Here is a 27,646-nt window from a genome sequence, read left to right on the forward strand (position 1 = left end):
AGTAATGCTTGGTGTAGAGGCCATGGCATTCCATTCTCAATGCCAGACAGAAATCAGTCTCACAGGTCATTGCCCTGCAGCAAATAGCTAGCGACCAGTTATTACTTAGAGTTATGACTGTGAAAATCTGATACTAAAATAGTGCTAAAGAGTTTTGCGAGGATGAAGGGATTTTTGAATGGCTCAAGGAGAAAGAGCAAGGAGAATTAACCCTGAGCTGTGTCTGTTTCCTGTATTTCAGAGCAGGGCTTGTCTCTGTAATGTATGACTGATTGTTAGTTCACTGTGGTTTTCTTTTCTTCTCTTCTCAGGAGGACAAGAAGACCTCATTCTTTCCTATGAGCCTGTTACAAGGCAGGAAAGTAAGTTTCCCAGCACGCTTTCATTCCTGATTTCTGGGACATAAATAGGTGACATCATTGAAGGAGGGAAAGAGTGAAGGACTAAGGAGAATAAACTCTGCTTAATACTCCGTTGTCTTGAGACGGCACCCTTCTCTCTCTCTCTCTCTCTCTCTCTCTCTCTCTCTCTCTCTCCCCCTCCCTCTGTCTCTCTCACCCTATCACCAAACAAACAACTTCCCTGCTGAGTATGGGCAGTAATAGCTCCTAAGAGAAGGATGCAGCCCTCCAGATGAGTGGTCCTCAATGGGAAGGAGCACATTCAAATTACCTAAAGTGCACTAGCTGTGAGACTGGTGAATAAAGTCTCCTGAGACACTGATGTCAGCTCAGTATTGAGAAGGCCTTTCTAGCAGATCTGCCTAAGATATAGGCTATCTGTAAGCTGCTGCTTTTTCCTGGAGGCATTCATACAGAGGCTAATTGCTATTGACAAGGATATTGCAGAGAGAATTCAAACATCAGATGGGGAGTTGTACCCCGTGAACTTTCAGGTTCCTTCTAATCCCAGATACAAGGAAATCTAGACACCATATCAAAGTATAGAGAGTATTTTGATCTGGGGAAAAGAAATCATGAAAACATAAGATGTTATTACTACTAACAATTACGTTTTATAGTCATGTCTAAACAATAGCTGAACAGCTGGTTTGGATTCTTTCTTCTCCCACTCAGTTGACTAAATTCAGTTGTTTTGACATTATGTAGGCGGAGCCAGAGAGTAAGCAAAACTCCTCTAAATGTTTCTTTTCATCGACAGATACTGCAGTTGCCTTTCCCTGCTAGTAGATTCCAGAAAGTAGGCACTGCCAACCTCCTGAGTGTTAAACATCAATTTCCCTATGCAAGGCTGTATGAGTAATTTATCCAGTGAAGTAATGCCCTTAGCAGCTCTTACCGTCTGACAGTTAAGAATCACCCTTGCAGGACAGTTTTGCAGTTGTTTCCAAGTCTTTCTCTTTATCTCCATCTTCCTTTCCCATTCTGCAGTAAACTATACCCGGCCGGTGATTATCCTGGGGCCCATGAAGGATCGGATCAATGACGACTTGATATCTGAATTCCCTGATAAATTTGGCTCCTGTGTGCCTCGTAAGTGTCATTTTTCTTTCCTCTAGGGGGAAAAAAAAAGAGCTTGGAGTCTTTATGAGATGATAAAACGTAATTGCGTTCCTCCAGTAGTCTCTCCAGTAATTCAAATACCAACCATTTCCGATTAGCCGAGTGCCTTATTTAATTTCTTTGCCTAACACTTTTCTTTTATGCTGCTGTGTGTCATTCTGTATTTAACAAAAATAATAATGTTTTCTCTAAACTGATTGTAGCTCCTTAAAAGGCAGGAGCTTAAAAGGTGAATCTTTGTGGCCCCCCAACTATTTAAAACAGCATAGAATTTATGATAGGCATCAGTATGTTTTTATAGATTGATTGAAATGCCACTGAAACATTATTTTTTATAGGACGGAAGAGATCAGAAACAAAGCCATATATTAAAATCCTCTCAGGATGACTTAGGGCCGTATGTCAATCCCAAAACCCAACAGGCTTTCCCATGTTGACAGTCCTAGGTTTAGGGAGGATGAAGACAAGAAGATGTGTAACACTTCAATTTGACCTCTAGGCCATTACAGACTTTAAACTACTTTCTTCTCATTATAGATATTCATCAGGCTTCCTGGGCCCTCTGATTGTAGCCTTATTAGATTCTAACTGCTCTGCCTTCGCTCCTCCCAACCCCCTACCATACTTTCTCCACTCATTCAGCCCATCTATACCCCGACTCTGTCACACAGAAATGCATGCAGACCTTCTATGTATGTAGATAGGTCCATCAGGAAATTTTAATTTATTAGATAATGGAGCTCTTACATCTGATACCAACAGATATTTCTCTTCCATTCTACATATTTTAACACTTAGGCTTTCAAGTGTCTCTAACATTCCAGTACTGCAAATTTTGCATGAGATACATAAGAATAGCAGGAATTGTATGTGTCCAGTACATGGCCAAAAGACTAGGATGATTGCTGTATCTCATGAAACAATTCCCAGCAAGGGCTCTGGGAAGAGATCCTGCCATAGAACATATCCTGAGAAAGTCTTCAGATAGGAAGGAGCAACTGAAACTCCAGGTCATTTACAACAGCTTCCAGCTTGCTCTTCCACTTTTGAGGGAAAGAAAACAGAAAGTACTTAAGCATTCTTTCCACTTTTCCTTTCACCTTATATATTCCTTCTCTTTTTTTAAATTAATAGAACCATTTTATGATAGTCAATATGTGTTCATTGTACAAAACTTGGAAAATACTAAAAAGGGAGTTAAACAAGAAAATTAAAAGTACACAAAATCCCACACAATACCCAGAGATAACATCATTGTTAATATTTGTGTACATTTCCATCTATTCTTTCTTTATATGCATCCATTTTTCCCTGTGATTATTTTTTGCTTATTTAAAATTTTATATAACTATTTCAAATGAGTATTATATCACAATTAATCATTCTTTCTGAACAGTTTGTTTTTTTCCTGTTTTCACTATTATGAATTATAATGAAAATATCATTGTAATTGTGTTATAATTATTACTTATAAAATAATAGAATGAATATCTTTAAGGATAAATCTGTATCTGAAGTTTTGATCATTTTTATAAACATATTTCTAGAAAAAAATAAGTAAGTCGAAGATTTAAGATATTTTAACAGCTTTTATTCATTTTTCTGGGTTGCTTTCCCCTTCTTTTCTTACCAAAAAATTTAGGTGAAATGGTTAGAGTTGCTGATTTTTAGTCCTATGTTAACTGCAATTATCTTATTTTATATATGTTGAGGTCTGAATTTTATGTTCCTCTATAGAATATTAAGTTTTTGTTCTGGCAGGTGATAATTTACTGACACATCAGCTTCTTCCATTTGTGATATGATTTTCACTTGCGAAGATGGATGTAGAGTAAGTCTAGAGTAACCTTTTAAAATGTGGCCTTTCTGGAATCTCCATGGGTTCTGACTGAACTCCGGTGTCTTCTAGCAGTGTGTAATGTCTAAACTGTCCATTTGAAAATGGCCTCTAGGCAGAGAGGTGGGGTGAATCCTCTCTCATATGTTTCTCTTTTCTCAAAGATTACAGCCCTGTACTTCCTGTTGTCTGATGCCTGAAAACAGTTATTTCATATATTTTGTCCAGTTTTTTAGTTGCTCATGGTGGGAAGGTAAGAGTAGTACCTGTTACTATGTCATAGTTCTTCATACTACATATTTCTACATATCAGTGTTGAGGATGTGGTGGAGAATATAGGTGTAAAGCAAGTTTATGGTATAAATGTACCTTAATTTTTTTATTTTTTGTTTTCTAAAGATACTACGAGGCCAAAGCGAGACTACGAGGTGGATGGCAGAGACTATCACTTTGTCATTTCCAGAGAACAAATGGAGAAAGATATCCAAGAGCACAAGTTTATAGAAGCTGGCCAGTACAATGACAATTTATATGGAACCAGTGTGCAGTCTGTGAGATTTGTAGCAGAAAGAGTATGTTCACCAATCTTCTTACACCTCCCCCTGAAGAAGGTTTCTAGGTTGCAAATTGCATTTTTTTGGTCATTACTCTTTCTTGATTGCAATTGTAAATTTTGATTAAATAATTTAAGACATCCAAGCAGAGAATCACCTCAGAGCAATGTCATTAATCTTTGTTCTAACTTCAATAAAGTGTTCTCACTGACTAGAAAAAGTAGGAAGGGGGTTGGGGAGATATCTATAAACCTAAAGCAATTAACAGCTTGAAGTTCATGAGGATTCGCTTTGTCTTTGACTCACTATTTGAGGCCCCAATAAACAACCTAGATTTTATTAAGGCAGGTTTACTACTTTGGTTGTAAACTAAGGGGATAGCGTTCCTGAATTCTTTTGTTAGAGGAAGTTATTTTTTCTCTCTCTCTCTGAAAACTTGGCATCCTCATGGTGGAAGAGAAGATAGATGAGAAGGGCTGCCCAGCCCGCTGCCCAAAGAAGTTCTAGCTTAGAGGAGGTGTAGATGCTGCAATTCTTTCCTTGCTGGTAACTTCACAGGCATGGAAAAGAGAAGAATGTTCAGGAGAGGGTAGGATAGGAAGGCACCTGGGTGTGGCTATACAATCTGCCTACAGAGGGATCCTATCTCCTGTGAAAACAGAGAACCAATATCATAGGAGAAGATATTTGTTGGATTGATTTGATTTGCCATGACCTTTTCCAGTATACTGCTAAAGAATTAAACAAGAAATTTTGATGTCTATCTAAGAATACACTAAGAAGTTGCATCTATTTTCTTTCCTTCCTCTCAAAAGTTCAGTTCTATCAACTATATAAATACTGGTTCTAGTCAAACTGTCCTGGATAATTGCACCTATTTTCCTCTTTGTTCATGTCGTTAACTTGAAATGTTCTGACCGGTGAATAATCATCCAGCATTTATACGTGTTGCATGGCTGCTGCACTTCACAGATAGAAAACTTGAAGTCTATTACCTAAGTAATAACGGCTTGAACCATCTTAGTGGGTTTCTCATATAAGAAGAGTTCAAGTATTCACTGGACTGTATTCATTTTCATGTGAACATTATAGATGAGATTTTAGCCCTTATTGTTGATTTAGGATTGTTCCTATCTGCATAAAGTACCTTTTTTTCTCTTCTTGCATAAAGTTATTCTAGCCTCAGGGTAATGAGGACATTTCTCTCCAGGAGGTAGAATATGATGTGGCAAATGTATCTGCATTTCCAGAAATGCTTTATAAAGCAGCTCCTTGCTCTGAGCACTCATTGCGGTGGAAGCCAAGTTAAATGAGGTGTGCTATAATGTAATAGCATTTTTATTTGTTAACCAACACGAAATTTACATACCTCATGCAAGCCTTTCTCTCTTGGCATTTAACCAGCATTTAATTTATTCATATATATATATATGTTATACATATATATTTTGTTTGTTTGTTTAGTTGGTTTTTTTTCTGAGATGGAGTTTCACTCTTATTGCCCAGGCTGGAATACAATGGTGCAGTCTCGGCTCACTGCAACCTCCGCCTCCTGGGTTCAAGTGATTCTCCTGCCTCAGCCTCCTAAGTAGCTGGGATTACAGGTGCTCACCACCACGCCTGGCTAATTTTTTGTATTTTTAGTGGAGACAGGGTTTCACCATTTTTGTCAGGCTGGTCTTGAACTCCTGATCTCAGGTGATCCACCCGCCTCGGCCTCCCAAAGTACTAGGATTACAGGCATGAGCCACTGCGCCCAGCCAATATATTTAAGTTAACTAACCATTTTTGTGTCTGTCCTCCACTAGATTGAGCACATTGCAGACAGGATACATACAAGCGCTTTGAAAAATTCACATTATTCTCAATCTTCCACATTGAATGTTGGGCAGGGTGAGACAATGAAGTGTCTATTTTTTCCAACCAACAATTCTGTTAGTGCTCAAGACTTGGGTTTGCATGCTCCTAGCACTAGATTATTCAGCAAGTTAGTTAGTGTGAGTCTTCTATAAAATGCAGCTGATAATACCTACCTCAGAGATTTGGGGATTTCTTCTTGACAATTGTCTTCAGAGATGGTTTTTAAACTTCGTAAGAATAGACTCAGTCACATAACATATGGCTGCATGTCATCTTTGTGTGTTACATCAGGTATTTAACTGAGAGAACACATGTAAAATGTCTAGTCCAGTGGCAGACACTTTGTAAGGGGCTAGTTAGTATTAGTTATTGTAAACACTCAATGATCAATTTTTATTTACTATATATCAATTTACTATGTATCGATTTTTATTATATATCAATTTACTGTGTATCAATTTTTATTTACTCTTTGCAGCGATCTTTTTCTGACTTTAGAAATCTAGCATCCCCTACCTTCCTCTAAAACCTACATACATTAGTTTCCTTTTGTTGGATTATGGCCATGTTTTCTATATTAACTTCATATTTTTCTTCTCTTTCTACCAGGGCAAACACTGTATACTTGATGTATCAGGAAATGCTATCAAGCGGTTACAAGTTGCCCAGCTCTATCCCATTGCCATCTTCATAAAACCCAGGTCTCTGGAACCTCTTATGTGAGTAGAGGGCATTGGAGGCCTTCATCCAGCTAACTCCCTGTTCCATCTTATACTGCAAATTACTAACAGGACTTTGCTGGGAATTCTTACAAATGGGAAATGCCATTGTTGATTTTTCAGCATTCTCTTTTTTTAAAGATACATCAAAGCTTTTTAAACCACTAGAAACATAATGTCAGTGATTTCTTTTTTTCACACCCCTTATTTTAACAATAATGGTAATTCCTTAAAACATCTTCAGTAATGTTTCCTGATTTTATTGTTTTACTTCACAGGTTGTTTTGTTTGTTCGTTTTGAGGTTTTGCTGTTGTTGTTGTTTTGAGGATAGCTTGGCTTGGTTTGGTTTTTTGGTTTGCTTTTGTTTTCCAAATGATAGAAAGGAATCATTTTTTAATTGTCTCATACTTCTGAGGCAGGTCCATAAGTAAATCTTTTTAAATATGTAGATTTTTTATAGAGAGAGCAGACAACATTTGAGACTTTTTTCATTGGCATTTTCCTTGGTTCTATAATAGAATTCTAATGTTCCTTAATTAAAACTTTACATACGTAGAACATTGTTCTTAATAGAGTTTTCTTAGTGGCATGGCAGTAAAACATATGTAACTTAAGCCAGTAGCTTCATACCTGTGCACTCAGGGTCTTTTCTTGTTTTTCTTGTTTTTTGTTTTTTGTGTTTTTTTTCTCCAAAGGACTTGTGAAATAACTTCTTTCAAAAAATCATTAAACAAAGTAGGCAGACATTCACGATCTGACTGTAAAGTCAGTATAGGCAACCCCCATTCACAAAGGTGAAGCTAAGAAGGGGCTACCAGCAGGGACCTGAAAATTGATCAGGCAAGATTTGGTTCTTTGCTTTGTCACTGATCAGTTAAGTAACCTTGGGCAAATTGTTTGACCTTTCTAAGATTTAGCTCCTCACCTCTAAACAAGGCACACTAATAACCTCATAGAGCTAGTATAAAGGTTAAATAACAAGATTAGGAGTTTAGTAAAGCTGTTCATATAGCCTTTGGCATACGGTAAGTACTCAATACATAATACCCATTATTATTATAAAAGATATAAAAGTACTTCATTATAAAGGAATAAAACTATTTTATCATTATAGAACACACAAACAGCACCTCTTCCATGACAGTGCAAGAGATAATGCCAATGTGTCTGTCATAAGGGCCTTGATCAAATATTGCCTTCATCTAGGCCTCAAGACCATAGTGTTTGACAGAGTTCAGGAGTGAACCACAGAGTACTGGAAAACAATGTTTATGGAAAGACTGAAGAAATGGAAATTGTTTAATCCCAGCGGTAAAAGCAATTGCTTGCAGAGGATATTAACTAACTGTTCTGTGTCTCCTCTGAAGACAAAGAAGCCAAGCAAACTGCAGCAGCTGGAATGGCAGCCTGAGAGAATTAAGTTAAATACATAGTTGAGCTCTGGGGAAATTGCCAGAGATGTATCTTGAAAGCAGAATATAGTCCCATAAACAAAAAATGGACAAGGATTCTTACCAGGATAAAAAAAATAAGATTGGGAGGTCACTGACAGTACCTTCAGCCCCATGAATTTAGGTATTAAATTATAATATAAAGAGTTTTCCCATGGCTGGCACGTGGAAAAATATGTACTAATGATAAAATAATGATTCTTAATATTGTCATCCCCAACAACACGTATTAAATTTTTCCTTATATAGGATACCATGTTGGGCATAGAACAAAGTGAATTAAGCAAGTACAAATTTCATAATGTAAAATTGATCTATAATCTGTAAAGAGCCTCATAAATATAAGTAATGCTAACATTAATAAGAGAAGAGAAATAGTCCTTACCTCCTGGGAACAGCCATCTTAAAGGCCTGTTTCAGAACTAGAAAAATAAATCTTCATATTGTAAACAGTGGGATAAATGGCTTCCCAGGGGAGTGAGGCCTGAGGGAACGACAGCAGTGGCACATTTGGTCCAGTGTGATATTCGGAGACAGTCCCATCTGGCACTCCATAGGAGAAGGTCTACTGCCTTCCACAACTATGAGATGACTTATTTTAGTTATGCCTTAGGGCACTGTCACAGCCACTTATCACCAAGGAAAGCTAAACATACTAAAGGCTGGATTTCACAATGAGGACAGTGAATCTGACATAATTTGCTGCAGCCATATTCATGAGTCTTAAGCGCAATGATGGTGACATTCAGACCAATGCAATCTAACTATTAAATGTTGGATGTTTACTTTACAGTTCACTCTTTTCCAAGGCTTTTACTCCAGGAGCAAAGCTGCCATGAATTGCCCATTCCCCAGGGAGGAGTGAATGCTAGGTCAGCCGGAACAAAAGCATGGCAGCTGTCACATTTATGCATTGATACATCATCACACACATTATTTCTCAAGTGCATCATCCACATCAAATCACAGAGCTTATTAGCACATACATAGCTGACTTTTCAGAGGAGCATAAAATCAAGGATGTGTAGGAAAGGGATGTTGTTTTTATATTGTGCCACCATCTGACTTCTGTTCCCTTCCCACGTGGCAATGTCGCTTCACCCTGTCACTTCCGGTCTGCTTTTACCTTCCTGCTCCCATGATGCTCTGTGTTTACTTCTGTCTTCAACTATCTTATAATTATGTTTATTTATCTAGCTCCCCATTTGTTCATTCATTCATTCATTTACTCACTTATTCATTCAACAAATAAGTGTTGAGTCAGACTCCATGCCACATGCTGACAAACAAGCCATGGTCTTCACCCTCAAAGAATTACTGATCAGTCAAGGAGACAAAATAAATTCACAGGTTAGAGGATAAAAACCTAAACTAAGTTATTGCTATAATCAGTAAAAAGGTAATTCAGAGAAGATGGAATTCTTGGCAGTCAAGTCAAAGAAGATCCAGAACTACATGATTTCTTTTTTTGAGACAGGGTGTCGCCGTATTGCCCAAGCTGGAGTATAGTGGTGCCATCATGGCTCACTACAGTCATGACCTCTTGGGTTCAAGCCATGTTCCCTCCTCAGCCTCCCAAGTAGCTGGGACTAAAGGCATGTGCCACCATGCCCAGCTAATGTTTGCATTTTTTGCAGAGACAGGGTTTCAGCATGTTGCCCAAGCTGTTCTTGAACTCCTGAGCTCAAGTGATCCACCTGCCTCAGCCTCCCAAGGTGTTGGGATTATAGACATGAGCCACTGTGCCTGGCCCACATGATTTCTTGACATCTGGAGCAAATATCTTTCTCTGAAGGGCAGCCCTTGGTTTAGCCCAGCATCTTCTCCACCCACAAGTAACATCCATTCACAGCATGTAGGGCTGAGACTGTTTGGAAGAAAAATTATACATACTCCCCCTCAGGACAAGATGAGTTTAGCAACAAGAGTTCAGGAAATTCCCACTTCTTTGTATTTTAGACATTAATGTCTAACATCAATATTTTGTTTTTTTCCAAATAAGCCTCTTTTGAAAGATATCAAGTCTTTGTATAGTAGGAAGTCTAACTAAAAATTGGTTTAAAAAACCGAAACCTTGAGCTCTTACCCCAGATTACTCTTTGTTAAATACACAGTCTTAAGCATGTCCCTTCTTGCCTCCATTACTTGCTCTGGAAAGGAATTGACTAAGGCCAGATTTTCCAGACCCAGATCTCTGGCTTCTTAAGCAGCATGCAAGACAGTAATGATTTCAGAAATTCTACGTGCACCTGTGATGCATCCTGATCAGCCAAGCAGATTGTATTTGACTGGACTTCTTTTTTTAAATACCTGGAAGACCTGGAAAGATAAAGCTACCAGTAGTTAAGAATCAATAGATTAGGTTTTAGAGAGAATTCAAGAATGTTTCATTTCTCTCCCACCTTGATTTATCCTTGAGACTTTTAAAAAATTGTATATATAATAGTTGTACATATTTTTGGAGTATATGTCATATTTTAATACCTGTATACAATGTGTAATGATCAAATCAGGGTAATTGGAATATCCATCACTAGAAATGTTTTGGGAACATTACAGTTCTTCTCTTCTAGCTATTTTGAAATATTCCTCTAACTGCATTTTATACCCCTTAACTAGCTCCTCTTCATCTCCCCTCCTGCCTTCCCTTCCCAGTCTCTGATAACTACCATTCTACTCTCCCACATTTCAGAGAGTCTGAGATACACTAGAACAAACTCCAAGAAAGGGTGACCAGGAAAGTTCAGATTTAGAAATCACATCAAATGAGGGGATAGATGAAGCAACAGGACAGTTTATTCTGAAGAAGTAGAAGCCTCAAGACACACTTAAGCACTTTACTGAAATATCCTAGGGCCTACCATGGTAGATATTAGGTCCCTGCAGAACAGGGACCAGTGACTGCAAATCATAAGGAGACATATTTGGCTTTAATCCAATGTGGGAGCAAGAGACTGCCCTTTGAGAGAATGAGCTTTCTGGCCGGGAGTCCTTGTTGCTGAAATTATTCCAGCGCAGAGGAGTCCTGAATGAAGACTAAAAAGCTGTTGCTAAGATTACACTATGCTTTCTGCAAGATTTATTCTTGCCATACATTTTAATTTTTTAGGATTTGGAACATTCCCTTTATGTTCTAATACAAATCCTCATTTTCCCAGGGAGATGAATAAGCGTCTAACAGAGGAACAAGCCAAGAAAACCTATGATCGAGCAATTAAGCTAGAACAAGAATTTGGAGAATATTTTACAGGTAAGTTCACTTTTACCCTGGTAGTATGAGAAAGGGGATAAATTGTCTGACATTTGGCATAGAGAGGGCTCTAGCCTGGTGTACTTGTGCCCTAAAACCTTCCGGTTGAGAATCCCTAATATCTGTTACATTTACAAGGAGTCTCCCTCTGCTTCACCCATTTTGACGCAAAGCCCTGGGTTCTCCTGAGAGTTCAGCTACAGTCAGCTCCCATGTTCCCACCAGCCCTACCCAAAACTATGGGCAGCAGATGCCCCTGAGCTGTCTCCTACCATGAAAAGGATTTTAGGCACTGCTACCTCATTAACTATGTCCCTGATACCATCAGAAAACTTGAAAAACAAAATTTTAGGGCTCAAAATGGTCAGTGTCCAAAGCAGTTCCTCTTGAGAAGCCTGGAGGCCTCCGTTCCCTGCTCCACGAGCCGTCGTCAGTGTCCCCATCACCCAGCAGCAGCACGTGAACAAGACACTTGAAACTCTTCCTCATGTTTCAGTTCACTGTGTCATGTCTCAAGCAAAACGGTTTTATTTTCTTTTAAATGTTTCCTTGGAAACATGAAGTTAGGGTAATAGAAGTTTTTATTCTCCTGGATGGCCTGAGTGCTGAGTTCTCTGTTCCTATGTGCTTTCATAGAACACTGAGTAATCAGACTTTGTGAAATTTGCCTTACACCTGGTTCCCAGTGTTTTAAAAACAAGAACTTTCGAGCTGGGCACAATGGCTCCCTCCTGTAATCCCAGCACTTTGGGAGGCAGAGGCAGGTGGATCGCCTGAGGTCAGGAGTTCGAGACCAGCCTGGCCAACATAGTGAAATGCCATTTCTACTAAAAACACAAAAATTAGCTGGGTGTGGTGGCGGATACCTGTAATCCCAGCTACTAGGGAGGCTGAGGCAGGAGAATCGCTTGAACCTGGGAGGCAGAGGTTGCAGTGAGCCGAGATTGTGCTACTACACTCCAGCCTGGATGACAAGAGTGAAATTCTATCTCAAAAAATAAAAAATAAATAAAAAAATAAAACCCAAGAACTTTCTTCCTGGATTACCATATGTGAAGTTAGATGTTTTATTTTTTACTTCATTCAGAATATAGAAAGTGTCAATGTCTTAACAGTTTGTAAATATCTTAAATCAGGTAATATTAAGTAATCTTTCTGTCAATAACCAAGAAATGAGCTATGTTTCATCCTAAAAGAACATCCACGTAGGAAAAACAATCAAAACAGTGTACATTTTGACAGTGGTTTATATTTGGTACACAATACAATAATTAATATATTCTGAGGATTATTTTTAAATATCTAAATCATCTTTCAGTAGTAATTTATTTTTAAGACGTAGTGTCATATGAATAATATTGATGTGTTTTGGAAATCTTTCTACAAGATAGTTTTGTTCAAATGAGACAACAAAATGTACTAAAATCTACTCCAAGTGACTTAGTGTTTTAGGAAATATACAACTGATCAGTTTGTTTATATTTCTTCCTATTTATGTTCCTTATAAATAGTGGCTTACGGTATTCTCAATATGAATAGCCCTGTATGGTAAAATCTCAATTTACCAGAGATTTGGGGAATGATTGGGTTTTCCTATTAAGGGCTTTGAAGGTTGGGAGGTTAACTAAACTTCCTTCTAAAATCTTTATTATTTCCTCGGTGTCTACAATATCTGAATTTCTGTTGCTGCCAAAGTAAGTAAATATAGAGACTGTGAGGCCAGTTTTCTTTTCTAACTGGGGAGCTCTCAGTCTGAAAATTGATCAATGCCTAGCTCAGTGCCTGGCTCAGAGTAGGCACCCATAAAATATTGGTTAAATAGATGAGTGATTCATTGTCCAGGACTACAGACAGACATGTAGAAAGTGCAAAGACTGTGATGCATTTGTTACTGATCCAGGATATCCATTGAAAGCATTTTTAAAAATCATGAATGTAACTTTGCTAATGTGAATTTTCTGCTTTTCTTACTAATGAAAATGATATGAAGCTTCCTGATGAGTTGTCTGCTACTGATTTGAGCCTCCAATGTGTGAGTGATGATTGTTCTTCACCATCCGGGAAATGATTTCTAATTCTGGATGTTTGCTTTTGTTATAGCTATTGTCCAAGGAGATACTTTAGAAGATATATATAACCAATGCAAGCTTGTTATTGAAGAGCAATCTGGGCCTTTCATCTGGATTCCCTCAAAGGAAAAGTTATAAATTAGCTACTGCGCCTCTGACAACGACAGAAGAGCATTTAGAAGAACAAAATATATATAACATACTACTTGGAGGCTTTTATGTTTTTGTTGCATTTATGTTTTTGCAGTCAATGTGAATTCTTATGAATGTACAACACAAACTGTATGAAGCCATGAAGGAAACAGAGGGGCCAAAGGGTGGGACAGAAAAGACATTGCAGTATGAAGGAAGGCTTTGGTTTGCTCAAAGTGCCAGGTGTAGGGATGAACCTCTGACGGGCTTTCTGCCCAAGAGATGAGAGCCTCCTCACCCCAGCTGATGTCCAGAGCTGATTTAGCTGCAGAGCTCTCTGTGTCTTTTGCTTTAAAGAAAAATTGCCAGCACTCGAACCTCACCAACCTTCCCATTACCCACATCTGTAATTGGTACACTTCGAATTTTATAACTATGCACATCTTTTGATTTCTTAACAAGCAAATGAAAGAAAGAAGGAAAAAAGAAAGGAGTCCCTTTGGAGACGACATACTATCAGGGAAGGATAAGTGTGTAGTTTTTTGACTGGCATCTGCAAAGACAAGCATTTCATAAAATTTGCAAGTGTATGGAGGACTAACCTCACTGACAGGAGGGGATTCCACCTGGAATTAGCTTTATGATTGTTGATTGCCTATTTTGCCATTTATAAACTGAAAGAAGGCACTAAAGATGAGAATAATTTATACAATAAAAATATATTAAATGTATAGAAACAAATTTCTATAGGTTAAAAAAGTTTTGTGAAATATTTTGTAAAGACTAATATTGAAAGACTAAATGTATGCAACATCAGCAGATGATCAAATTCAAGAACTGAAAGTTGCACTCTCCCTTTTGTTGCCAATGATCCATTAAGAGCATCTGAGTTCCTTTCAAGTCTGACAAAGACTTCTTCCTCACTCACCTCCCTTCCACATTAGTGATACACTCTCATGGAGCACATCCCTCAATGAGTTGCCCTCATGGATATTTTTGGAAAACATTTGGTTAATGCATTTTTTTATGCTGATGGCTTTTCAGAGACAAACTTATGCAAATGATCTAAAGGGAAGTTTTTGCTTTTCTCTAGTTAAATAACCTGAGCCTGCCATGCAAATAGTTGAATAACTTTGTTCCTAGTTACTGACATACAATTCTTAAAGGACCATTTAGCATTTTGGCCAACAATGAGTAATTAGGATTAGTACTTTTTTGTTTTACAGAGTAACTGAGAGTTTTGTAACATCCAGAGATGGTATTAGAGCCAACGGGAGATCTGTTCCTAGATGCACTATTTCTTTGAGGAAGAGAGAGAAGAGAAGTGTCTGGTTGGGGGTGAGGGGTGCAGACTTTTTTGTTTCTATGTACAGGGCAAAGTGACAGAGTCACAAGGAAAGACAAGTAATGACTTTGAGCTCAACCAATTGAACTGCCTTTCTTGGAGCTGCACCTGGACCAAGTTTATTTTTTAACAATTATAATAATGATGATTTAAAAAAAGAAACCTCCCAAAGCCTATAAACTGAACTAGAAGAGTTAGTTTCCCACTTTAGAGTGGATGGCGACATCAGCATTGCTTTTGCCCATGGTGTTTAGAGAGAGACTTTTCAGTGATAATAACCACTCTACTCTGGGTTCTGTGCATGCCCAGACTAAGCCCCATCGCCTTATTTCTGGGGTACATCCAGACCTGGCAGGGATTCTGCCACACTGTGCAGCAAACCAGCATGTAGGCTGGGTAGGAGAGCAAGAGATAGAGCCATCAGTGTGATGGGGCTTCTTCACAGTAAGAACATCGGAGCTTAGAATGAGAGTCTCTTTCCAAAAACAGGCATTGTTCATCTTAAACTAAACATCATTGTCTGCCTGGCTGCAGTCAGCAAAACAAACACAGAAATGCAAAATTATGCATCTTCCCATAGTCTTGAGGCTTCCTTTGCCAATGGAAGGGCTAGCAATGCATTTTCCCTCTCATGAAAGTTAAATTTCCAGAGACTTCCTTAGATTGCTCAAAATGTTAAAGATACATCCATGTCTGCAATTCGCCAGTTTCAGGTCAAGGCCTACTTTCATCAATATTGCTCCCAGAAGTTTTCTGCCACCAGAATGCCATTCCTGATCCCAGCTCTATTTTTAGGCCACCATGATAACTTCTTTGGTTTCTCAACTGAGCATGCAACCATTTATTTAAAAGACTGTCATTAATGAGTAGATGTTTTTGCGGGTCGTGTGATGTGCTTTCCATTTACTAGTATTGCTGTGGCTGAGTACAATCAAATTGAACCACCAACCCTTGGTTTTGTAGTAATATAACTATTTATTTTCCTAGTGTAGATGCTTTCAGATTAGAATTGGCATTTGCACTGATTTTTTATGTAGATTTATATAATTATATAGATACATATATATTTGCTTGAAGAATCACCAAGCAAATTGGTGAGAGGGTCTTTTCCTATAGAATTTACACCTCCATTTGTTGTGTTGTCTTGCACTTCCCAATGTTGATGTCTCTATGGCTCCAATGAACTGGTGTATTTTGCAGCAAATCTGATGACTTGTATGGAAATGGCATGAAAGTTACCCAGATTACATCTGGTGCAAATGCACTCGGAGCCTGGGGCCAGACTGGTGCTAACACTGCAAACTTTGTCCAGAGCTCTCTCCAACCTGAAGGCTTGCTGGGGGTGCAATGTCACCTTCACACATGCTGGGCCCTTTCAGAAAAGTGCCAGATCGTGTAACTGGTGCTATTTTTCATGCTCTGGTACAATGTGTAGCACCACGGGGCTCTCAGCTTTACCAAAATCAAAATTCCATTTGTCAGCTAAGTGCAGAGGCATTTGTTTTTTGCTCTCCTCCCACAGAATTGTTGGCCATTTATTTGCAGGCCTTTTGCGGGATTTCTTGGCCGTTTATTTACAGGCCTTTTCTCCCAGCCCCAAATTCTTGGGTTGGCTCTGTCTGCTTAAAGAGCCTGTCTTCACAAAGCCGCACTCAGGTGCCTCTGTGCGCTGTCTTAGATCCTACTGCCAGCCCTTCAGGACTCCGAGCCAGGAAAGAACTCTCCAACCTCTGGCTCGAGACTCTGTTTTTTTTTCTCATTCTTTTCCTTGCTCTCCTCCTTCTTCTATTTCTGACTAATTCCATCTCTCTCTCTCTCTCTTTTTTTTTTTTTGTTCCTCTCCTTTTCCTATTCTTCCTTCCCACCATCTCTGAGTTGCTGACTTTCTCCTATAATCCTTCTCTATTCCCTTTCTCTTCTTGTCTACCTCTCCTTCAGTCTCTGTTTCTTTGCCCTTCTTATTCCTCTTTTGTCCTTTCTCCTCTCCTCGCATCTCTGATCATCTTCTCCCGCACATCCCTGTATTGATTTTTCTGTCCTCTAAAGGGCTCATGGCTGATTCAGACAGCAAGTCCGTGCACTGGACTAATGACACAAATACTTTAGGTCGCCGTTTCACCTACTCAGCCCAGAAAGCAAAGCTGAGCATGAGGCCCTGACCTGGAGCCTGCTCCAGCCCGCCTCCCGGATCCAGCCTGCACCGTTGCCCTGGCAGCGATGATGCATGTGCTGTGGGCCCTGCCGGCGCCTGAGTGCCTCTGCCTGAACGCTGCTCCTAAGCGAGCCCACTCCCAGCACTACCGCATGGCTCTGAGGACACTTCCTTTCAATAAAGGCAGACTCTGGCCCCAATTATTCTGATAGCAAACCTCTTCCTCCTCATTGAAGCCATGCCATCACCTTGGTTTGGAGAGAGACATTTTTTCCCATTCATAAGCTTTCTTTTTCCCATTTTCATGTGAAGCCCCTTCTGCTTTTCAGCTGGTGATTGCTCTGGTGAGACTGAATGGACTTGCTGGTGAAATGAAATCTCTTCTTTCCTGTCTTGGTCCTGCCTAAATTCCTACAAATATATTTAAGCCAAGGACTCAGGCTAATTCCTAAGTTGATCACATTAATTTGTCACTCCTGGGGGAAAAAGATCAATTCCCTTGAAGCATGTGGAGTACCTCCTGTGACAGCTGACTTGCCAGGGGACTCCCTACAGCATTCTGTGATATACATTTTACTTCTGTGTATGTATGGTATATATGGTATGTATACCATGTACACACATGTTACATTGAGTATGAATGACTGTGGTTGGAAACCCACACACACACTCAAGTCTGTAAATATCCTTCCTCACTGAAACCTGTGCTTTGGAAATCATTTCTTGTACAGCTGTGCAGTTTCTTGTAACAGCTGAGGACAAAGCTAAGACAGGCGGACAATTTAGACAAAGATCATCTAAAGAGTACAGTATCTCCCTAGCAACTCATGAGGACAGACAACCAAGTGGCAAGGTTGACTCCCAATGGGATGGCAGACTTTTCTTCTCTCCTTTTTGAGTTTGTGTTTCCTAAGTGTTTCTTAACTTCTGAGTGCACCAGGCTGTACCCGTTAGATCCTTTCAATATGACAGTTTTGTGCTTCTCTCTGACAGGATGTTTCTCCATCGAGCCGTAGTGCAGGATGGGAGGGAGGTGGGAATACTCCTTGCCTGGGCTGGAGTTTACAGAGACACTGCACAGCTTACACTCCTGTTAAGTGTAAATATTCAACACTTCCATTCCATTTGTGTAAAAAATAAAGCACACACGATTATAAAATCAAGATGTATATTTCATACTCAGTGTGTCTGTGCATATTTATTGCGTTTCTAGTTGTCAGCGGTGGGTGGCCCCATTGTAAAAATGCCTGATAGAGTGTTTATAAACATGTCATGGTTTTATTATAAGATATAAACATTAAAACATTTTATACTTTATAGCAAATGATTTTCTCCCAAAGCATAATTTGTCTTATTTCATAAGGAATAGAATCATTCATGTCTATTTTATCAATTTTGTCTCTGATTCCAGAGCTAAAATGCAACGAGGATGGGTATGCCCTGAGTAGTACTGGCACTGCTGAGAGGAAGTGAAAAGCTGTTTTGCATATTCTTAAATATTTGGTTACCATCTTGCCTGCTTTTAATCAGGATTTTCCAAAAGTGAACAATGTATTAAAAGATAGATTTTAAAGATGCTCACAGCTATGTGAGGGGAAAAATCAATTTCCCAGTGTCAAACTGTGGGATTCCAGAAGATATTAAGAATACAGAAAAATAATTTTTTTCTTATCTGAAATATTATGCAAAGAAAGGCATAAACTGGGGAGGAGGTATCATTGTCTTATACACATTGTAGCTCCAAAGATTTGACTGTATCAAAAATGTCAGGTTTGGGAATCTGGATCTGCCAGATAATGTTCTAAATTGTTCACTTCAGGTTAAATACATGCCTTGTTATATTGACATTTAGCCTTGTCATATTGACATTTAGCCAGGTTTGACAGCTGGAGAACAAAAACAAATTCTGCTCACGAGAGGGGTGAAATTTTACATCAAAGCAATTGCTTTGGATTATGCTTTGTTTCATGATAAACTATCATGTAATTGAATTAGCCATTCGGGAAGCCAGACTAGTTGTTCATGCTGTCCTGGCCATCAGGAATCTGCCAGGTGTCCTAAAGCTGTCCTTGGTGCTGAGTAGTGAACAGAGACTCTCAGACATGGTATAAGAAGACATTGAGGCTGCAAGACCAGTGTGGACCTCAAATTTTGACAATTATGCAATTTTCAACATTTGCAGTCTCACCTGGTTTAATATTAATGGTGACACTGTACACAAAGACAGATTCACTTCAATAATGGATGTGTTCATAAGGAAAGAAGCCAAAAGAGCATTCAACTTTTCTGTGTCCTGTTTCATGTCTGCAAAACAGTTTTTAAATCATGATCATGCTAGAAGTCTCAAAAACTGTGGCCGACACATCTCTGAACCTAAGAGCGGCTAGTTATGAACCTGTGATCTCTGTAGATACTCTGAGGCCATACATCCAGTGACAGAATTTAAAAGCCTCACCAAGGCACAAAGCTAGGGAACATCTGTACAGGGAACCACAGTGAGACCCATCGTCTTTAAAGTTGTCAAGGGAGGATGTGTTCTATGAATAATAACCCCAATTTCTGTTCTCTGTCACCTTTCCCTTAGAGACATCTCAGAAGGCACCATGGCTATCATTAGACAGATCCCCTTCCCTCTCTAATATTACAGCCAAAGCATCAAGTCCAGGCCTTGTCCCTAATGCCCCTGAGCACTCTTAGGACAAAGCTAGAAAACTTGGGTAAACTTCGCTAAAGCCTGGGGATAGCAAAAGGGAAATAAAGGATATTCTTATTTATGGTATGAGCTTAGTGCTCAGCCCCTGGCTTGCTGACATGAGAGACAGAGACGACCTTTCCCCAGCCACCCAGGCATCCCTCAAGCATAGCTAGACCATTTGTCAGACCCTTCCCTCTGTTGCAGCACACCTGAGAGGCGCTGTATCCATGCTTGACTCAGCACCTGCTACGTTAGGTGCTTGCTGTCTCCATCACAGGCTGGAATACAAACGGAAGTGCCTCAGTGTGGCTTTGATTACTCCTTAATTGTAAACTTCAAAGGACAAATGATTTACAACATGCTTCACATCTCGGTATAAGGCATCAGTAGAACCTCACTGGTCTAAACTGTTCAAAGCCCAAAAAGCAAGGTCCATGAGAGACACTAGTTCTCTCCCACCCCTTTAAGGCCTGTCTTTCCAGTTCTGGGTCCCTGTCTTGTGTGGACGATTGAATTAGGTAACATCTCCTCTTCAAGACTTCGGAAGGATGAGCTGTATGAATTTTGAACAGCAGAAAACTAACATCCATACCATGAGCCAAACATACAGAACAGGTTTCATTCCATCAAAATATAATTGACTATTTCAATCTGAAAGAAGAGGAAAGGAAGAAAAATACCTTCTTTTCAGCAGGCATTAAAAATTTCAAATTCTTATAGCTCTACATAGCAAATTACAATGAACAGTTTCTTAGTAACAGAATTAGTCTCTCAGAGAACAGTTGATTTATCTAACAAAATTGTGAAACCAACAAGCTAAAAGGTTGGATCCTAATTGGATTGTTGGATTTTTGTGAGCCACACCTGTGTCTTTGATATTCTTAGTAACCTTTCAGCAGAAGTTATGCATGCACCATTCTCCGTCATCTGGCACTTCTGGTATGAATAACCCTTGTGGTGAGGAACTCTCTCCTCTTGGTTTCCCGACTGGTTTCTTATAACATCACTCATCCTAATTTACTTGAGCCAACAAATTGGGCATCCAGTCTGCAGTCCTTTTTCTCAACATTTGGAGAGGCACTCTTGACCATCTGAAATTCTTCAGAGTAAAAAGTTATAGAGGCTGGCCGGGCATGGTGACTCACACCTGTAATCCCAGCACTTTGGTAGGCCGAGGTGGGTGGATCACCTGAAATCAAGAGTTCAAGACCAGCCTGACCAACATGGAGAAACCTTGTCTCTACTAAAAATACAAAATTAGCTGGGTGTGGTGCTACGTGGGAGGTTGAGGGAGGAGAATTGCTTGAACCCAGGAGGCGGAGGTTGTGGTGAGGTGAGATCGTGTCATTGCACTCCAGCCTGGGCAACAAGAGCAAAACTTGGTGTGAGAAAAAAACAAAAAAAGTTACAGAGGCTGGGTTCAAGACCAGCCTGGCTAACATGTAAAACCCCATCTCTACTAAAAATACAAAAATTAGCTAGGCGTGGTGGAGGGCACCTGTAATCCCAACTACCCAGGAGGCTGAGGCAGAAGAATCGCTTGAACCTGAGAGGCAGAGATTGCAGTGAACCCAGATCGTGCCACTGCACTCTAGCCTGTGTGACAGAGCAAGACGCCGTCTCAAACAAACAAAAAAAGGTTACAGAAAATGTGCCATATATGAAACTGGGTTCAATTAATTCATTAAAATTTTGGGGTATTTACCCAACACTTTATGCAAAGAAAGACTGATGTGCTTAATTAAAATTACCCCACAAGGAAAACAGTTCCAAAAAATTGGCTTTTTAAATTATTTATTTATCTAGTTATCATTCCTTATACATTTGGTCAGCAAACAATAAACACTTGCTTGGAGCCAGGCTCTATTAAGATGGTGAAGTAGAAAATGAAATAAACGCTCAGAGCACTCTCTGTCTTTTCAAGGAATGTGAGCCTAGTGGCAGAAACGTATTTTTAAAAGATAGTTAAAACACAGATGCTCTAAAACAGACCAGTGAGTACATAAAGACTCTGAACAAGCAACCTTCACATCCAGGAATCAGATGTGCACCTGCTCATTTGCCCATTGCTCACACCCTGGGAAGAGCTTGTATGGCAAAACTAAGTCGCTTCTGTGGTGTTCCTCAATCTGTCAACCTCCTGATATCACTACCCAATCCCACTGGCCATTTGAATGGTCTACCAATACCAGTTGGGATCCCACCCCCAACCCCATCCCTGGGGGAGAGGTGAAGATGACAGGTTAGCACAGACTAACTTGCCAGGTGAACAAAGGGTGGTAGGCAAGGTAGGCAGAAGATATGGGGAGGTTAGTCGTTCAGAACCACCATTCCTAACAAGTGGCAAGAATGATCAGGAAGCAAGAAACAACTTGGGGAATTGGTCAGGATGAAGGACAATCCAGGTATTCATAGGAGAAACTAGAGCAACGGAGAGTTTCTGTTTTCTTTGCAGTACACAGACTATTTGATGCATCAAAGATCTACTTCAAAGTAAAATGGTGCAATGAGGCCTTCTTTTCTGATATAATTTCAAGCATTATGCACATACTTAGAATCATAAGCAGCGTTTTATTCCCTTGGAAGGGGTAGTTTCCTGATGGATGCTTAAATCAAAAACATGCAGTAAGAACTAAAGGGGAGGTTAAACTCAACTTTCAACTTTATGAGATAAATATGTTCCTATTTCATTAGCCCAGGAAACATCTTAAGAAGACTTAGAAAGAGGGGTGGTTGAAAGAGAAAAATTGATGTATTGAGCCTATAAATTGCCTTGATATTTTTCCAAATAACTTCTCAGTTGTTTAGGGTCAGACATGACCTTGACGTTGAAACCCATAGATAATCTCCAAATCCATTTTTAGTTAATCACCTTACTCCCTGAAATTTTGTCCAGAGTTTCAGACAAAGGTCAACACTGTCAGAAATGTGGCTCAGCCCTTTCCTGGAGTGAGGGATCAATGCACAGGGATAACTTACTGACAGTAAAAGGAAATGAGACTGAATAGTGCAACAACCCCCTGGGCTACCATCACTGAAATTATGCATTTCACCCAATAATCTGAAGCAAGTCCACAAGAAGAGACTTCTAGTGCAGTCCCTAATTGCTGGTTTGCCTGGCTCTCTTATCATATTATAGTGTGGCGAACAACGAAAGCATGTTCTGTGTGTCCTGGGACAGGAACCTTCTGGTTTGTAATTATGTTCCATTGGAAACAGAGCATCACAGAGCAGGGGCAAGAGTTCGGCCTTGGTGCCAGCCTACCTGGGGAGCCTGCAGAGGGCTATGCCCACGTTCTATGTCCCCTTCCCCTTTGTTAACTGCTCACAGAGCTCTCTGCAGCACTAGAAACATCACCCAGTCCTATGTCTCCATGAATGGACACCTCAAAAGGTGTTCTGGGACCAGAGGCATTAGCATCACCTGGAGCTTGTTACAGTGCAGAATCTTAGGCCCTACCCAGATCTACCGAATCAGAATCTGCATTTTCACAAGATTCCCCAGTGATTCCATGCGTGTTAAAATCTGTAACACATGATTTACAAAACTCAATCAACTACGAAGAAAAGAGATTGGAGAGAAGTATTTATTGATAATCAAGAGAGCCACTAACTTCAATGATGAAAATAAAACAAAACAAAAAAGCAAATAGCAGAAAAGGAGGAAAAGGAATATCTCTGATAGTAAGCAAATAACTTGGTGGCATCATGTTTAAACTTAGAAACCCCGCCAATCTCTGTCAATTCCAAGGTGGAGAGGGTAGTTGCAAAATTCCATAAAGTACTTAATCAATAGATTTAAACCCAAGACTGGTTATTTCCACTGCACAGACTGAGGAGGCAATCCTTGGCTTGCAATGTGAAGGATGACAAAGTGACAATACAATGTCATGAGTCATAGTACCGACCTAAGAGCAGACCTGGGTTCAAATCCTGACTATAGTCTTTACTAGTCATGTGATCTTGTATAAGGGGCTTAACATCTCCCAAGACAAATTTTCTCACTGAAACATGACACTAACAACAGCACCTGCCTCTCTCACATTCAGAGAGCCGTTGTGAGAAACTCATGGAAATTGGCCTTCTACACAGGAAGCACTCAGCTAGTCTCAGTTGTCATTATCATGGTTACTCACTGATATTCATGACAACCATTTGAAAGAGACAAGGCCATTTACTTCCCCATTTTATTTTATTTTGTTTTTGGAGACAGAGTCTCCCTCTGTAGCCCAGGCTAGACTGCACTGGTGTGATCTTGGCTTACTGCAACCTCTACCTCCTGGGGTCAAGCGATTCTTCTGCCTCAGCCTCCCAAGTATCTGGGATTACAGGCGCACACCACCATACCTGGCTAATTTTTGTATTTTTAGTAGAGACAGGGTTTCACCATGTTGGCCAAGCTGGTCTTGAACTCCTGATCTCAGGTGATCCACCCGCCTCAGCATCCCAAAGTGCTGGGATTACAGGCGTAAGCCACTGTACCTAGCTACTTTCCCATCTTAAAGGCGAATAAATCAGGGCCCAGGAAAGCAATGATGCCCTTACAAGTGCACAGCTGGAGGCAGAGCTGGCCTCACACTCAGGCTTCAGCTTGCCTAGTTCAGTGTTCTTTACTGCTAGCTGGACAGGCTTGGTGAAAGTGAACGAAGGCTCTGGTCTGGAGAGCAGTGATTACCAGCAAAGGGCCAGAAAGCTGGCCTGATGGACAAGCAGACAGCCATCTGCCTACCACCTGAGTCACCTACCCCGACACTCCACATTGAGAATGAGTTACTCTGCCAAAAGCCAACGATAGCATCTGGAAGGACTTCTTGGCAAGCATGAATGCAGGAATTTGCTTGTCAGATGACAGGAGGAACAGAAGGCTTTTAAGAGTGGATGGACTAGTCTCAAAGTAAAGCTACTTAAAAGCACTGTGTCAGCCTTATGTGACAATGGGGAGGGGAGAGAGAGGTGGAAGAAAAGGAATGAAAAGAAGTTACCAAGAACGTTCTCTGTGCTGGGCACAGAACTTTGGGTGTATTATCTCATTTCACCATTGCCACTACTTTGTGATGTGGACATTATCAGCTCCACATAATAAACAGGCTTAGAGAGTTAAACTTATTTATCACATGAGAGATACAAAAACATGATTCCCATTTATCAGTGATTTTTTTCCCCACCATGCCATACTTTTAAATAAACTCACTATTTTAGAATAGTTTTAGATTTACATAAAGATAGCAACAATAGTACAGAGATTTCCCATAGACCCCAAATCCAGTTTCCTCTATTGTTAACACCTTGTTACAATTAATAAACCAATGTTGGCATATCATTATTCAGATTTTTTTGGCATTTACATTTTTCCCTTCCAAGGTTCTAACCAGGGAACTATGTCATATTTTGTTGTTATGTCTTCTTAGGCTCCTCTTCATTGTGACACTTTCTCAGTTATTGATGGCCTTGACAGTCTTAAGAAGTACCAGTCAGGTATTTCACAGAATGTCTCTCAACTGGAATTTACCTGCTGTTCTTCTCATGAATAGACTGAGGTTACAGGTTTGGGGAAGATAAGTGTCATTCTTACCACATCAAGGGTCCACGACTATTACTGTGGATGCTAACCTTGATCACTTGGCCCAGGTAGTATTTTCAAGTTTTCTTCTGTAAAGTTACTCTTTTTCTCTCTGTTTCATACTGTACTCTTTGGAAAGAAGTCACTGTGTGAAGCCCACATTTAATGAGTAGAGAGTCATGCTTTTCATCCTTGAGTGCTGATATTTTTAGGCTTTGTGTCCCCACCTAAATCTCATATTGAATTGTAATCCAAATAATCCCCACGTGTCAAGGGAGGGACCAGGTGGAGGGAATTGAATTATGGAGGCGGTTGCCCCATGCTGTTCTCGTGATAGCGAGTGGGTTCTCACGAGATCTGATGGTTTTATAGAGGGCTCTTCCCTCTTCACTTGGCGCTTCTTCCCGCCACCTTGTGAAAAAGGTGTCTTGCTTCCCCTTCGCCTTCCACCATGATTGAAAGATTCCTGAGGCCTCCCGAGCTATACTAAACTGTGAGTCAATTAAACCTCTTTCCTTTATAAGTTACTCAGTCTTGGGCAGTTCTTTATAGCAGTAGTAAAGTGGACTAATACAAGTGCAAAGCAGCTACATGAATTATTTGAAAATTTTCTATATGGAAGACTTGTCCATTTGTCTGTATTTATTCAATAATTTGTTTCTATCAACAGGGATTCTTGGATATTTATCTGATAGTTTGTATTATAACCCAGAACTACTTTATTTTGCTATTCAAATTGTTTCAGCTTTGTCCATTGAGAGCTTTTTCAGTTACCTCAGATGCTCCTTTGACCTACTCCCACTATTGTGGATTTTTTTGAGCATTTTCTTAGTTTCTAGTACTACAAGAGGCTCAAGCTCATTTTGTATATTTCTTGCCCAGTCCTACCAATCCTAGAGTCAGCCATTTCTCCAAGGCTCTTTTATAGGAGAATGGTATTAAAAATTAAGATCTGGGGACTGGGTGTGTTCTTTGCTACTGGGACATCGTTTCTTCTAGATCCTCTCAGCTGACAGAGTAAGGTAATGAATATGTGTATAGTAACTGGTGGATAATAGAAACATTTATATATGCAACCATCTGTATCTACATTAAGCTAAACAGGAGTTTCTACTGATATCTCTAGTCTAATTCATCACCACCTGGAACAATCTAGCCTCTTCCTCTGGCTTGTGTGTAAACTCTTACTCCAACAATGAAAAACCTGATGCCAATCATTTTTCATCTCTTTATTTCTTTCTGACTTAGCAGATCCAGTATAGGACCCTCTGCTTAAGAAAGTCTTGAAGAGACCAGGCACGCTAGTTCACGCCTGTAATCCCAGCACTTTGGGAGGCTGAGGCGGGTAGATCACGAGGTCAGGAGTTGAAGACCAGCCTGGCCAACATAGTGAAACCCTGTTTCTACTAAAAATACAAAAATTAACTGGGCATGGTGGAACACGCCTCTAATCCCAGCTACTTGGGAGGCTGAGGCAGGAGAATCGCTTGAACCCAGGAGGCAAAGATTGCAGTGAGCCAAGATTGCACCACTGCACTCCAGCCTGGCAACAGAGCGAGACTGTCTCAAAACAAAAAAAAAAAAAAAAAAAGAAAAGAAAGTCTTGAAGAGCCTTCAAGTCTCTCACATTCTGGCATTTAATGGTCTCTTGATTATCTCAGGCTCATGCTACTTTTTTCCACACTTGATGGTAAACATCTTCATTGTAATTCTTTAAGGGTTTCACACATCTGAGGCATGGAAAAATAATTAGTGAATAATTGATATAAAGGGCAACAAACCCAACTTATGAGGGAGACAATGTTTGTAGTAAAAAAAATCCAAAAGTGAAAATTCCTTTGTTTATGTAGCATTTTGAATTGTTACTAAGTCAGCTCACAGTTTGCCTCATAAAGTATCCTACTCATGTGTAGATCCACTCAGTTAAATGCAGTGGTTTATCCAATAGCCTAGGATTGTCAAACCTCCCTTGCCTCCACGCCCCGTAGTCTCCACAGGTGACGCTTGGGTTCCAGGTGGTTTGCATCACTCCACAGCATCATGACCTGTGGGGTTAGCTTCTGCTCATCAAACCTGACCTGAGCTCCTGCCTTCCTCCCACTGCCAAAGCACTGGTCCCATCTGTTTTTCTCTGTGCTCTGAATCAACTCCCTTTTGGATAATACTTGGAAAGACTTTAGCAAATAGACAAGATTAACTTATCTGCAGGCAAATCATGAATTGTGTATCATGCTGCTTGTATTGGTTAGTATTATTTAGTGAAAGGTAGAAAACACTCGAAAATGCTAACATAGACTTGCATGTACATTACATTACCTGTACTTCTCCAGTCAGCCAAGTTACCTACCTTTGCTGGCAGCAGGTGGAGAATGGGATGGGCAAAGGCAAAGTTGGATTGTTGAAGAAGAAATGTAAAGAAAGACAATAGCTGCTGAAAGCAAGGCAATAGGTCTGAAACTCTAAAAATTTTTATGTGCATTTAACATATCAGCTTGATA

The 27,646-nt window shown here is 39.9% G+C and overlaps 2 protein-coding genes across 2 annotated transcripts in view; both read left to right on the plus strand.

Annotated features, from left to right (window-relative positions):
* Nucleotides 1-18,217, plus strand: part of LOC108512472 (disks large homolog 2-like) — an 84,382-nt gene extending 66,165 nt beyond the window's left edge. The window contains exons 4-9 of the mRNA XM_017847749.1: nucleotides 312-362; nucleotides 1,392-1,493; nucleotides 3,760-3,932; nucleotides 6,384-6,493; nucleotides 11,104-11,195; nucleotides 13,296-18,217. Of these exons, the coding sequence (XP_017703238.1) occupies nucleotides 312-362; nucleotides 1,392-1,493; nucleotides 3,760-3,932; nucleotides 6,384-6,493; nucleotides 11,104-11,195; nucleotides 13,296-13,402 (635 nt within the window). The 3' untranslated portion in view covers nucleotides 13,403-18,217. The remainder of the gene's footprint in view (nucleotides 1-311; nucleotides 363-1,391; nucleotides 1,494-3,759; nucleotides 3,933-6,383; nucleotides 6,494-11,103; nucleotides 11,196-13,295) is intronic.
* On the plus strand, nucleotides 15,853-18,071 carry LOC108512473 (uncharacterized). Its single transcript, XM_017847750.1, is given in 2 exon segments — nucleotides 15,853-16,484; nucleotides 16,487-18,071. Coding segments are annotated over 2 exon segments (534 nt in total). The 5' UTR covers nucleotides 15,853-16,000; the 3' UTR covers nucleotides 16,537-18,071.
* Nucleotides 18,218-27,646: the final 9,429 nt, after the last annotated feature.

This window comes from Rhinopithecus bieti, unplaced genomic scaffold (genome assembly GCF_001698545.2).
Source record: "Rhinopithecus bieti isolate Rb0 unplaced genomic scaffold, ASM169854v2 scaffold_30849, whole genome shotgun sequence".
In the NCBI taxonomy this organism is placed as follows: Eukaryota; Metazoa; Chordata; class Mammalia; order Primates; family Cercopithecidae; genus Rhinopithecus; species Rhinopithecus bieti.